This window comes from Zingiber officinale, chromosome 3B (assembly GCF_018446385.1).
Source record: "Zingiber officinale cultivar Zhangliang chromosome 3B, Zo_v1.1, whole genome shotgun sequence".
In the NCBI taxonomy this organism is placed as follows: Eukaryota; Viridiplantae; Streptophyta; class Magnoliopsida; order Zingiberales; family Zingiberaceae; genus Zingiber; species Zingiber officinale.
This window is the reverse complement of record NC_055991.1, coordinates 126488075-126502786: the sequence shown is the minus strand read 5'-3', so window position 1 is coordinate 126502786 and position 14712 is coordinate 126488075. Positions and strand designations below refer to the sequence as shown.

Genomic DNA, 14712 nt, shown 5'->3' with positions numbered 1-14712 from the left:
CAAACCAGTAATGGAGACCATGGGATTTACTTAAAAATCCCTCTCCCACTTAGTTATTTATAAATGAGGAATTTTAACTATACTAGCCTACTAAATATGTACACCAACATGCACACACAGCACAATATAAAAGCAATAAATATAAAATCTAATTTTCAACTATTATGGCTTTTATCTCTAGTTGTCCTCCGTGTGTTGTCATCCCAAGCTGCTGCCATATTTGGCCACCGCCACCGGGTCTAGCTGTCGCATCCATCTTGCTCCTAGTTCTGCTGCGCCTCTGGTCCTTAGAAGGTTCCACGCTTTGCAAGATTCGATCCGCGACATAAATAGAATTTTACATTTTGATCCTATATTCCATAAAAGGAATGTACATGTATCTAGATCAAAAATAAAATCCTAATAAAACTAAATACAACTCCTGCTGTATTTTATAATACAATCATGCACACACAATAAATGCCCTTGACATGTCCAAGGGTCCAATCACACACATAATAACTATAAGCCATAATAGTTGGATCCTGCATCCACAAAGTTAGCACATCCTACTATTAACCTGCCTAAATTATGTATGACATGTGCATAATTAAACTAATACCAAATACACAGAGGCAAAACCCTAGCTCTGATACCAATTGTTGGTTGCTACTCGGAAAACCTAGAGGTTCCACTGTACAAAAATTTTGTACAAAGGTCTGAACCTTTTCCTAGCTACCATGTGTTCTTTTAAATTAAATTTTTGATCGCCTGCGGAACTTAACACGTTTGATCCAAAACTTAATCTATTTGTTCTTTTAGGTTTTGACTTGGATCTCCTGCGGAACTTAACACGTTCGACCCAAGTCTCCTTAAGTTATTAATTCCATTAAATATTAATTTCCATAAAAGGTTCCCAGTACTGACGTGGCGAGGCACATGGCCTTCTTGGATATGGGAGCAACCACCACCGACTAGACAAAACCTTTAATAGAAAGCTAATATTTAATTTCCTAAAATAACTTTAGGTTAACCAAAGAGAACAATCAAATCACAAGGAAAAGAAAGAAACAAAAGAACACAACTTCGAAAAACCATATTCGAAACACTAGAACGTAAGCCTTTTGTATTTGGTATTATTTCCAAAAATAACTAGTATGATGCGGAAAGAAAAATTACTAGTTATACCTTTTAGAAAAACCTCTTGATCTTCTACCGTATTCCTCTTCTTATCCCGGACGTCGTGTGGGCGACGATCTTCCGAAACGAGAACCACCACGCACCTTCTTCTTCTCTAAGCAAGGTTCGGCCACAAGAAGAACCACCTCCAAGGAAGAAGAACTTGATCACCACCAATACTCCAAGGGATCTTCAAGATGAGGCTTCCTCCTCTTCTTCTTCTCCTTCCTAGGTCCGGCCACCAACAAGAGCTCCAAGAGATGTATGGTTCGGCCACCAAAAGAGAAGAAGGGAGAAAGGCTAGGGCCGGCCACAAGAAGAAGAAAAGAGGGAGAGAAAAATAGAATAGATTCGTTAGCTATGAAGCCTCCTCTACCCCCTCTTTTATAATCCTTGATCTTGGCAAATAAGGAAATTTTAATAAAAACTTCCTTAATTCTTTTGCCATTGAAAAGGAAAATTTATTTAATTAAAATAATTTCCTTTCTCAATTTTATAATGGTCGGCCACAAAAAAAACTCCAAGCAAATAAAATTTTAAACACCAATTAAAACTTCCTTATTTGCTTCCGGAATTTTATAAAAATTTCTCAATAATTTTTATCCCTTCATGATTGGTTTATAAAAGGAAATTTAATAAATTAAAATCTTTCTTTTAAAACATGTGAATAAAAAGAAAGTTATCTCTAAAAATTAAAATCTCTTTTAATCTACAAATAAGGAAAGATATCAAATCTTTTCTTAATCTCTTGTAGAAACTTATAAAAGAGAATATTTAATTTTTAAACTTTCTTTTAAATCATGAATATGTTTAAAAAGGAAAGTTTTCTTAAAATTTAAAATCCTCCTTTAATCAACAAATAAGGAAAGATTTCAAATTTTAAACTCTCTTTTAAACATATAGATGATTTACAAATAAGGAAAGTTTTTACCAAAAATTAAAACCATCCTTTTAAACTACAAATAAGGAAAGAGATTAATCTCTTCTCTTAATCTTTTGTAGAAAGCTATAAAAGGAAATTTTTAATTTTTAAACTCTCTTTTAAAAACATGATATCCACATGAGAAATAATTTTAATAAAAATCCTTTTAATATTCTAGTGGCCGGCCACCTCAGCTTGGGACCCAAGCTTTGGCCGGCCACCAACTTAACTCATCCACTTGGTCTTGGCCGGCCCTAGCTTGGGTTCCAAGCTAGCTTGGCCGGCCCCATTGGATGGGTAAGAAGGTGGGTATGCGGTGGGTATAAATCTCTATATACTAGAGGCTACGATAGGGACCGAGAGGAGGAATTGGTTTTGGTCTCCCGATAAAATTAAGCATCCCGTGTTCGCCCCGAACACACAACTTAATTTTATCAATAATAATTCATTCCACTAGAGAACTATTATTGAACTACCGCACCAATCCCAAATTACATTTTGGGCTCCTTCTTATTATGAGTGTTTTAGTCTCCCTGTTTAAGATATCAAATGTCCACTAATTAAGTGAGTTACCGACAACTCATTTAATTAATATCTAAGTCCAAGAGTAGTACCACTCAACCTTATCGTCATGTCGGACTAAGTCCACTGCAGGTTTAACATGACAATCCTTATGAGCTCCTCTTGGGGACATTATCAACCTAGTATCTCTAGGACAGCTTCCTTCTATAATCAACAACACACACTATAAGTGATACCATTTCCCAACTTATCGGGTTTATTGATTTATCGAACTAAATCTCACCCATTGATAAATTAAAGAAATAAATATCAAACATATGTGCTTGTTATTATATTAGGATTAAGAGCACACACTTCCATAATAACTGAGGTCTTTGTTTCTTTATAAAGTCAGTATAAAAGAAACGACCTCTAATGGTCCTACTCAATACACTCTGAGTGTACTAGTGTAATTATATAGTCAAGATAAACTAATACATAATTACACTACGACCTTCCAATGGTTTGTCCCTTTCCATTTTAGTCGTGAGCTACTGTTTATAATTTATAAGGAAACTGATAACATGATCTTCTGTGTGTGACACCACACACCATGTTATCTACAATATAAATTAATTGAACAACTACATTTATCATAAATGTAGACATTTGACCAATGTGATTCTTATTTCTAGATAAATGTTTATACCAAAAGCTAGGCTTTTAGTATACACTCTAACACAACCTTGCTTGGTCGATCGGCAAAACTTCGTTGCGTGTAAATCCATAAAGTGGGGTCGCCATGGGCAGCAGCTCGCTTCGATCAATTTGTAGCTGATCGAACGCCTTCTTGAAGATGATGTTCACCAAACTTCCCGTGTCGACGAAAGTTCGGTGAATGGTGTAGTTGGCGATCATCGCTCGGATGATCAAAGCATCATCATGAGGGATCTCTACTCCCTCCAAGTCTCTAGGACCGAAATTGATCTAGGGGCCTTCGGCCTTCTCCTTACTGCATCCCATGTCGTGGATCTCCAACCGCCGAGCGTATGACTTCCTGGCTCGGTTGGAGTCGCCGCCGGTTGGCCCTCCGGCGATCATGTCTATCTCTCCTCGAGAAGCATTCTTTCTGTTTAATTCTTCCTGAGCGGATGACCTATTTTGCTCAGTTGTGACTCAGGAGGGATTGATGTCCTCCCTTCGCTGATGTTGGTGATGGCGCTCAAGCTCCCTTCTCTCTTCCTCTCGCCGACCAATCGATCGATGCCTTTGTCGCCGATCGGGAGAAGGAGATCGACAACGGTATCCTCTTGGGGTCGGTCGGCTGACGATTGGTGTTAGTCTTCGGTAGTCCCGCGTGTTGTACGTCACTGACTGGTGGAATGAACAAAACATAGGCGTCCATACCTCGCCCTTTGATGCCTTAGGCCGACCGGACACCACATGTTGTACGACATGTGCCCTAGTCTCCTGGTGCGGTCGCGCTCCTTCAACCTTCGGCCCCTTGGATGGCTGATGGCTGCTTGACGATCGGCGTTCAGTCGGCGCTGAATGCTCGGTCGGTGCCTCCTTTCTTTTGGCCGCATGGGCTTCTTCCATATTGATATATTCGTTGGCCTTCTTGAGCATATGGTCGAAGACCCTGGGCGGCTTCCTGATGAGTGACGGGAAAAAATCTCCCTCGGCGAGCCCCTGTGTGAAGGCATTCATCATCGTCTCAGACGAGACCGAGGGGATGTCCATGGCCACTTGATTGAAGCGCTGAATATACGCTCGGAGCGCTTCCTTGGGCCCTTGCTTCAGAGCAAAGAGGCTGACACTTGTCTTCTGGTAATGTTGGCTGCTGGCGAAGTGATGCTGGAACGCGGCTCAGAAATCCTTAAAACTTTGTATCGAGCCGTCCGGCAGTCTTCTGAACCAGCACTGCGCTGATATGGAGAGAGTCGTGAGGAAGACATGGCACTTCACTCCGTCCATATATTGGTGCAGCGTGACTTCGTTATCTAATCGACCCGTTGTACGTCCCGATCGTCAGCGGGGTATAGTGTCGGGATAGAGGGTCTTGTAAGATCTCCTCTGAAAACTGTCGATTGATCCGTTCAGGAGACGTGTTGCTTTGGGGCGCTTTGTCTTTCCGTGCATCTCGAACGGGAGCATCATCTGAAGATGATCCCCGCTCCTGATGCGCCTGGGCTATCTCCGAGGGTGTTTGGAACAAAGCTCGATGGAAGGGGATCGACGCGGGTGGCACTTCCCCGTGTGTGCCGGTCGGCCTTCGGTTCTGTCCATACAGAGAGTTGTTTCGCTCGGTCTTCTTGCCCCACTCGCCTATCGGCTACCAATGTTGCAAGTTGTGGCGCTAGTCGATCGGCTAACGCTTGTTGTTGTTGTTGCTCGATCATTTTTGCTGTTCGGGTTTGAACAAGCATCTCAAGCTCCTCCTGAGTGAGTGTCACAGTGGTGAGTCATCCAGCGTCTTCCATCTTCTCGACTCAAATGCAGGTGACGTTCCCACAGACGGCGCTAAATATGATTATGTCCGAAAGTCGATGAGATGGATGTCGGGGATGTGCCGCTCCTGCTGACCTCCTGTGGACTTTGCTCTGACTTGCAACACAAGTAGCGTCAGTGCCGAGCCAGGGAAAGGGTCCCCAACGATGACCCTCCGATGCTCAAGCCAGTCTCCGACGAAAAAGAATAAGCAAAGAGTGCTTGGACCGACTATAGTGCAACAATTGAAGACTGTAGTGCAACAATAAATATCACACACCTCCATCGATATTTGGACTCTCCCCCTTATATAGAGTTTCTGTAACGCATGTACACGCTTCCCATGCATTATTTAAATGTCTGGTCCATAGGTAACACAGGGTAGCAATCTCTGGGCATGCATTGTCTAAATTTCAAAAATCTATACACATGGATAATTTCTTAGACGGTTTACACACTAACACATCATATCGGATAGCCAAGTAAAGAATTATACATCCCGAATATGCTGGGCCTTTAGAAGTTTATGCACAGCTGCACTTCGTCATAAATGACCTTGTGATCAAAATGACCCCTCTTTTGTTTGATCGGGCAGGTTTCCGTTGGAAAGTGTAAATGATGCTCTATAACCTTTAGTCCAACCCATGTTACCTCTTTTACCTGTTAAGTGCACCTTCAATAATTATCAATAATTAGAGTTCTAAATGAATTATTTTCAAGGTGTTAATATATCATATCAATAATATAAAAATTTATTAAAATGTCTTTAATGATTAAAATTCTTAATAAATTTTTTTATAATTTAATTTGTAGCATAAGTTGCATATTGTATCAAATTCGAGATAAAAAAATATATTTATATTTTTACTACTGTTCATAAACTACAAACCTCAAACCTCACTTCCACAATAGTTCAAAATTTTTTATTTAACCTTTTAAATTTTAAAACCTCTCATAAATCTTACATTAGAGTTCTAAATGAGCTTATTTTCAGAATCCCAATATACGACATTAATAATATAAAAATTCATTGAAATATCTTTGATATTTCAATAGTTAAAATTCTAAATGAACTTTCTTATAATCAAATTCATAACATAACTTTATGTATATTACATCAAATTCGAAAAAAAAAATTATATTTTTACTACTGTTCTTAAACTACAAACTTCAAATCTCACCTCTATAATAATTCAAAAAATTTTATTTAATCTTTTAAATTTTATAAATCTCTCATAAATTTTACATTGAAGATACCCTAAATAAAAATATCTTGATTTTTACTAGTACCCGACTAATGACTCCTTTAAACCGAGAGAGATCCTTGGAAAGCCGAGTTGTTCTCTCTTAGCTGGATGGGACCACTCTAATTGCTTCGGCGTCTTGATTGGATGAGAGGGAGGGCTCTTCCTCTCATACAATATGTACTTCTTAATTGCCAATTCATTAACTGTCGATTCAGCTGCTTGTTGGAACTTGCAATTAATTGCCAATTTATTAATTTATTTATGTTTAAAATTTTATTAAACATTTTTAATTATTTTTTTATTTAATATATTTATAATATTTTAGTAATATTAATGGTATGATTCTATATTAGTTAGCCTATTTATTTTTTCTATTTAAATTAATTTGTTAGCTTAATTACTTGGATTTTTTCTGATGTGAGACAGTTTTATCTTTCTATTTAAAATAATTTTTTAACCTATTTAGCTTGAATTTTGTTGATGTGAGAGTATTCTAACTTTCTATTAAAATTAATTACACAACAATGATTTGATGTGAAATTATTTTATCTTAAACTTATTAAATTTATTAATCTTATTTAACTCTTCATTATTGAATCATCTTATTTTATTCATTTAATATTATTTTTAAAAAATCAATAATTATTTTTTAAAAATTTGGATTATATATATATATAGGATTTGAACTTGTAAAATTAATTAACAGATATAATTTGTGTGTGTATATATATAGTCGACCCGACTTATAATCGGGTCAATGGACTAAATCCAACTATGATTTGGAATTGATAATTCGATAATTTCTAATAGGTCGACCTATTACAGTTCATGGTTTGTCACGGTTCATCATGATTCAAAATTATTTTTATTTTTAAAAAATATTTTTTAATTATAAAATTATAAAAATATATAAAAAAAATAGCTTGCATTTATTTAAGTTGACCATATATCCCTTATGATTTTAAAAGCGGATACCAAACTTTAAAAGTATCGCCATCAGTATTTTCTTATGTCTCAAGTGTCAAAACTTACTTGAGTTTATCATCGGTAAATTGTATATCATGATTCTCATTCAGATTGACTATTTCCTTACCTCTTTAAGATCTAGATGATGATTTCAGAATTCAAAGATGAAAGTAAAAAAAGATGGTATGGAAATGATGAAATGAATTTATTTTTTATAGAGTTTGGAAAATAACAGACACTAAATCGTGATTATTAATAAAAAAAATAATTAAATAATTTCAATCATTAAAAAAACCTCTCCAAAATTACTTTTACTCATTCCCTCTATCTTTTAAATCACACATATATAAACAAATTGCTAAAAGAAATTATTTACACTCACTATTCTTCCAACTATTAAGAATACTATTGCTCCTGGGGCGATGATACAGTGGTATAATTCATTCTTAATTTCTCGAACATTTATTTACATTGATAGTCGTTGGACCAGTCATTCTCAAGATTAGTATCTAGTTGGTTCAATTTCATTTGGAAGACTCAGGTTTCAGTTTTGGCAATGGAATTATTTTTTACAAATTTTCATCTTAAAAAGAAACCCATCAAATAGGTGGTTAAATGGGCCCCTTAACCATAACCAGCTTGGATAGAGCCGGTTACAGTTTAGGTCGAGTGACCCGGGTCAATGGATAACTTGCCTGGAGACCCAAGTCAACAGGTAATGCATTCATTGACCTTATTACGAGTCTGGGCCAGACCTGACTTGTGGAGAGCACGAAATAGTTCGGACCAAGAAACCAGAAGAAAGGCGAGAAAGTGAGGAGGAAAGTAAAGTAATAATTACTTTTCAAAGGAAAGAGACTAAATAAAAACAAAGGGGATAAAAAAAAAATCCTTCCCTTTATTGGAAAGAAAAAGATTGATATTTTATATATGTTTTTAAAAAGTTAATACTGAATCATAAATTATCGTGAATTAAACTATAAATTGACGGTTTCATTTTTGACAGTTAAGATAAGAATTGACAATTTAAAAACTGTCGAACTGATAATCCTAAACCATAGTCAGATCTAGAATGTATTCATAGTTAACTAAAATGGTACATCCTTAGATTTTACGTCGAAGGAGAGTGACAATTTAATCTCACCGAGCGATTGCACTGTGTTCGAAAATCCGAGTAAATCCTTCCCCTCGACCTTAGATTCCACGGCCGGACAGTAAAAAAACACGTTGACGGAGCTATTGAATAAACAAAAGTTTTTTATTTGATTTTTGTTTAATAACAAGAGCACATTAATGAAGATTAATAATCTTCTTAACTTAATTATCTAGTGTAAGAATTGAGTTGTATTAAAATATATATATATATATTCTTCATTATGCCATCCTTCATGGGATAGATCTTTTTGAATCTTTTGCTTGCTTGCTTTTGTCCGAGGGAATTGCGCCACTAATCAGCGCTACTTTTTCAATTTTTAGAAAAGTTTAACTTTAATTTAAAATTACCAAATTAACCTTTTTTAAAAAATAATAATTTTATTATTTCTACATTTTTGCTTATTTTTTAGGGTGAATTACATTTTAACCCCTGAGATTTGACTAAAGTACAAAACGACCCTCGTGGTTTCAAAAGTAACAAAAAAATCCCCTGACCGATAACATTGTAACATTATAACCCTTTGACGCTGGGAATGTACACTAAAATGTTGATGTCATCATAAATTCCTTTTTTTTGGACAATAATACCCTTATTATGCTGTGAATTTAAATTCGGGACAATACTACCCTTTAACAAAAGAAAGATAATTGCAAAACAACTTGATGAACTAATCTTGCGTAGCCGATCTGGGCTCGTGTAGCCGATAGGAAGGTTGCCTCCGATCGGTCAATGTCCGGTCGAGAAGACCAATGGATATCCGCCCTGCAAAAGCGAGAAGCATCCGACCTAGAAACGCCCGATTGGGAGTGGTGTCTCCGGTCGGGCAACGCCCGATCAAGTAATCAACCGGGTAGCGTCCGATCGACCAGACTAAGAAACATCCGAGTGACCAAGGTATTATTGACCAATGATTTTATATATGAGGTTGTTTTACAATTACCTTTCTTTTGTTAAAGGGTAGTATTGTCCCGGATTTAAATTCACAGCATAATAAGGGTATTATTTTCCAAAAAAAAAGGAATTTATGATGACATCAGTATTTTAGTATGTATTCCCAGCGTCAAAGGGTTATAATGTTATAATGTTACTGGTCAGGGATTTTTTTGTTACTTTTGAAATCATGAGGATTGTTTCGTACTTAAGTCAAACCTCGGGGGTAAATTGTAATTCATCCTATTTTTTATATTTGCTAATTTTGTAACACTATTTGAATTTTTTATTATTATCTTTCAAATAATTTTTGACTCGGCGAGCGCGGGCCGCCGACACGACCCACACCGCCAGATGACGTCACCAAAAGAAGGCGGAGATCTATGGTATAGCGTTTCCACGTCGTTCCCACTTCCCACTGCCACTGGCCACTATCTCTTTGTCTAATTCCTTTACTTCCCTGCTTCCCATCGCCGGCGTCTTCTGCCGCAAGCCACACAGATTCACTTCAGCCGCTTTGTCCCTACTTCCTACCTCCGGACATCTCGTATTTACGTTTATGCATTTCTTCCTACTGCTATTTCTTTTCTTAGGGAAAAAAGGAAATCACAGCAGGAGAGACTCCTACCTTATACTTTTATTTTGTTCAACTTCTCCTCCTTCGTCATATCTCTACGTTTTCTGGCAACGCACCCAAAGACCAACCTTTTAATAAGCTACAAGCCACGTGATTAAGGAGGTAGTTCTACTGTGTATGCATTCAACTCCACAATGGAGGCTACGTATATATAAAATGGAAGAACAACTCATGTGGATTTCTCTTTCAATGTTTTCCTTTTTTTAGTAGTGTTACGGAGATGATTGATCCGGTAGAGATATCCCAAATGTGGAGTCCATTTCTTAACTATCTCACCAAGTTAGAGAAGGAACTGAAATGCTTCATATGGTAATGTTATTCAGTCATTCTGAGGCTTCAATTCACTAGTTTCAGTGATAAAAGTTATCTCTCTTATTGTTATTGGCGGAGTTTACTATCTTATTGTTGTTTATTTTCTTGCAGCAAAGGTTTGTTTAAAAAACCAAAATTATTACCGTGTAATCACATAGTTTGCAGGTATGCGCGTTCATTTGCGTGTTAATCCAAATCCGATGATAGATAATACTAATTCAGAGTCATGCTCTGAGCTTATTCAGCGACTGTATTATCACTCCTTTAACCCGTCAACGTTCTGTTTGTCTTTCTTGTCAGAACCCTTTTCGATACGAAGGTATGAATTTGTTACAATTGACAACTTTTACACATCTCTGAAGTTATAAATCATTTCATGTGTGCGCCTTGTGAATATTTGCAGACACTAGGGATGCTCTTCACGTAGAAAGGATGGTGAACCTTTTTCAAGAGATGGATGCTGCTATTGGCAGCATTATTCAACAGAGATCATCAACTAAAAATGTGCCGGGTATGAAAAATTCTCAACTTAATTAGGATGAAGCATCCTAGTTTGTGATGATGTTTGTAGCTGCAACACACTCTGATAAATTAAATTTTCTCTTGCAGGTGATAAACCACAAGGAGTGCATGATGTACAAGATAAATCAAGCCAGTCATGCCTCTCTAAAAAAGTTTCACTTGAAGGAGATGAACCACCAGGATTACATAATGTACAAGATAAACCTAGCCATTCACCCCTCTCCAAAAAAGTTTCACTTGCAGGAGATGAACCACCAGGAGTAGTACATAATGCACAAGATAAACCAAGCCACCAGGAGTCCAGTCATCGCCCTTCATTTGGTGAAAATAGCGGTTCTAAATTGCAGAAACATGATAGTTATCCTGAACAGGTAAGTTGTGTTTGTTGGCACCTTAACACCTCCGTTTAAACAGAGCATTAGAGTCAATCAAATCGATACTTGCTTTTCTATGTATTTTTAGTCGATTTATGTTAACCTTCCTGCCCTTATGGTGGATTTGAACTTGTGTGCAAGGAGGGCAAGTGCAAAATGCATGATCACATTTGAGTTTGCATCAGCATCTCCTTTTTAATAATCCATGGCTTGAAAGCTTCTTATCATAGTTTTGTATCATGACTATGTTGTCTCTCTAAAACCACTCGGTAGTGTACCATCTTCTAAATGATAGTTACCTCCTCCGTGTTGGCCTTGGGACGGGTTGGCGGGGGCGTTGGGGACGAACGTATTCGCCTTTTGCCACAATCTTCTAAATGATAGTTGGTAAAATTTGCTGTATCCTAAATTAAATAACTAAAGTCAAACAAAGTTCACTTGTCGTAAATACCTTGTTTCTTCTTTCATGAAAATATAGGAAACTTATGAATCAATTTTGATCCTGCATCTTACTGATTGTTCTGTGAAAAAAGCATGATTTGATTTTTTTTCTTCTCCTCCCTTTTTCAAGTTAGGATATGTGAACCTATATCTTGTGGTAGTATTTGCACTAACTTGAATTGCTGAATAGTCAACTTCCTACGATGAATTAGCTTACTGCATATTATTAACTTGTTAAGGGACAAATTCTAAGAACAAACAATCTTCTATGTTACAGAATCTCAAAGCCTCTTCTCGAATGAAAAATGGTGCTTCTCGACTCAACAATTTCAAGAAAGCAAAGACACCAAAAAATGCAAAGACCAGGAATAATGCTAGTCCAGATAATCATAATGGAAGAATTTTGTTTGGTGATGAATGCGCATTTTGCCATTCTTTCCGAATTACAGAGGTGATGTATATGTGAACTATTGCCCTTTCACCTTGTATTGAGTTTAAATTTTAGTTAAGTCATGGTGTTATTCTAATCCTTTGAGAAATAATATTTTCTTTACAAATTGACATTTGCAGGATTCTGGACCTATGAAATGTTACAAAGATGGCAAACTCATCGCATTGGAGGAATCAAACCAGTCCAATGGAATATACGTTCATGAAAAGTGTGTTGAATGGTAAGTTATTTATTTGACAGATGTTTCAAAATTATGGGATTTCAAAGTAATTGTGTATGATGATTTCTTTTCTTCCTTGCCACATTCATTCCATAGTTTGTTACATTGCTAGTTAAATTCATATCTATTGTTTATTCTTGTGCCTTTAGCAATTTCTTCTTTATCATCTGGACCTTAGATGGTTTATGTTTCTTCCTTAGTGATCCTTTTTATGTTTGGTGATTGTGTATTTACTTAGGGCTCCTCAAGTGTATTTTTCTGGGGAAATCGTGAAAAACTTTGAGTTAGAACTAAAGCGAGCATCAAAGATAAAATGCAGCAAATGTGGAGTGAAAGGTGCTGCTCTTGGTTGTTATTATAGCAACTGCCTTAAGAGCTATCATGTCACTTGTGCAGTTCAGATCCCAGATTGTCGATGGGATTGTGTAAGCTTCTACCATGGCTCTTTTTTCTTCATTTTTTTCTCATTTCTCGTTGGCTTTTTTTTGGTCGAGTAGCATGATTGTCACATGATAACAGAGAAATTTTAATGTGCTCTGCCCTTCGCACACTTCTGAAAAATTACAATGCGATGATTCTGGGAAGAACGACAACAGTACACATCTCCAATCTATTCAGATGTGTGTACTCTTTCTTTTTGCATCATTTATAAATTTGTTGTGTACACAAATCAATTATATCATGTTTGATATTTCAAATCTTTTACTGTATCTTCTCTTAGAGACTCTTCTAAGCCTTTAGGGAAGCTAAAAGATGATCGAAGTAACAATTGTGCTGCTGCAATGGATGTTTCAAATGAAATGATATTCATGGGCTCTGATCTAATGGATTCAGAAAAGGTGATTTGGAAGCAATTCTATTGTCGTGCGTTTTGAATCTTTGATCATAAATTGCAAGAAGTACTAAAATTGAAGTATACTCAATGTGAACTCTATTTATGTTCTTTATTCCCTGAGTGCAAATTGATTCATATAAGCCTTTCTGAATCAATTTACAGAAGCTCCTTGTTGAATTGGCTAGCTTGATTAATGGAAAAGTGACTGAAAGATGGACGCATGAGGTAACACATGTCATTGTTTCAACCAATGAATGTGGTGCTTGCAGAAGAACAAATGATTTCCTATTGGCTGTTTTGAGTTGGAAATGGATTCTCACAACAAAGTGTAAGTTCCAACAAAGAGTGGTTTTTAATATCATTTTGTTCTTTATTTCAGTCGTAGGGCAAATCCCGTTTGTCCCGGCTTTTAACATGCAATTAAATTTCTATTATCAAAGAGTTGAAATATTTGTAAGTTTATTAACTAAGAGAACCTTAGGTAACTTTGTGATTTCTTGTCACTTGTGATTTTTAACCTCCTATTTTCCATGTGGATACAACTTCCATGTTCAAATAAAATTTTTTTTAAAAAATCAAAAGCTGTTGATGGTTAGTTAGCTTGGATTTTTCATAGTTATTATAGTTGATCAACAAAAAAGAGGGGAAAAAAAAAATCTGATGCAGGGGTTAAGGTTAGCTTGGAGTCAGGACATCTTGTCGAGGAAGAGCCATTTGAAGTTAGGTTTGATGAAAAAGGTTTTGCAGATGGACCCAAGAAAAGAAGGCATAATATGATCAGCAAGGTTCGTGCTTTCTCACTTGGATGCTCAATGATGTTCAATTCAATTATTGCATTGCTCCAAAGTTGTCTTGGATATTTGCCATTTCTGTGGCAGGCAAAAACCTTATTTGCAGGTCTACGCTTTTATATAAGTGAACACTTCGATCAATCATCTGAACAGTCTCTTCGGGAGCTTGTTGTGGATGCTGGTGGAAGGGTGTTGGAGGCGGATTGTTTGGTGGTGAAGTACCCTTCTCCAAATGCATCTTCAGTTGAATCATTTCTGTATTTCATTTACAATGCAGACTATCTGAAGGATAATTATCCGAGAGATATTATGACGATTAAAGATGAAAGATGTAAAGAAGTAGACATGTTTATGAAGACCGGTGCCCGACCAGTAAGTAATAATAGAGTAATGGATGCCATTGCTACTTTGGACGTCAAAACTTTGGATGTTATATGCCTCGATCAAGTAGACTAGTGACTTCAATGCATTTGCTCTTTTGGTAGAGTTCTGAAGTATGGACTTTTGTTATTGTGGGGTTGCGATGCTCCCTTTTGATATACTTGCAGTCAATTGGCAATGGATGTAAATTGGATGGTCTTCATTTTGCTTGATTGTATGATTGTATGCGAAAGTTTCTTCCTGTAAATTGGATGGAAATGAAGTTACTTGTGATTGGTTTGCAATCAACTTCTCTTACTGAAAGGGGTTTCATTATATTTGGCAGATGCTTTTATTTCTGATACATTTTTTGGTTTTGTTGCAAGGAAACTGCTTGCT

At 36.5% G+C, this 14712-nt stretch overlaps 1 protein-coding gene across 8 annotated transcripts; it reads left to right on the top strand.

Annotated features, from left to right (window-relative positions):
• The first annotated feature begins 9767 nt into the window (after positions 1-9767).
• LOC121967627 (BRCA1-associated RING domain protein 1-like) lies at positions 9768-14631 on the top strand. 8 transcript variants are annotated; one of them, XM_042517960.1, is made up of 15 exons: positions 9769-10109; positions 10215-10316; positions 10431-10484; positions 10565-10638; positions 10723-10830; positions 10929-11212; positions 11934-12107; positions 12227-12327; positions 12566-12752; positions 12847-12947; positions 13049-13166; positions 13325-13490; positions 13829-13947; positions 14041-14325; positions 14439-14631. In XM_042517960.1, the coding sequence occupies exons 2-15, from the start codon at positions 10228-10230 to the stop codon at positions 14544-14546; spliced, it is 1968 nt and encodes a 655-aa protein (XP_042373894.1). In that variant the 5' UTR covers positions 9769-10109; positions 10215-10227; the 3' UTR covers positions 14547-14631. The 8 variants fall into 8 exon arrangements, with proteins under 8 accessions (XP_042373892.1, XP_042373894.1, XP_042373891.1 ...); XM_042517958.1 differs by having other exon boundaries at positions 9768-10109; positions 10218-10316; positions 13829-14325; XM_042517957.1 differs by having other exon boundaries at positions 13829-14325.
• Positions 14632-14712: the final 81 nt, after the last annotated feature.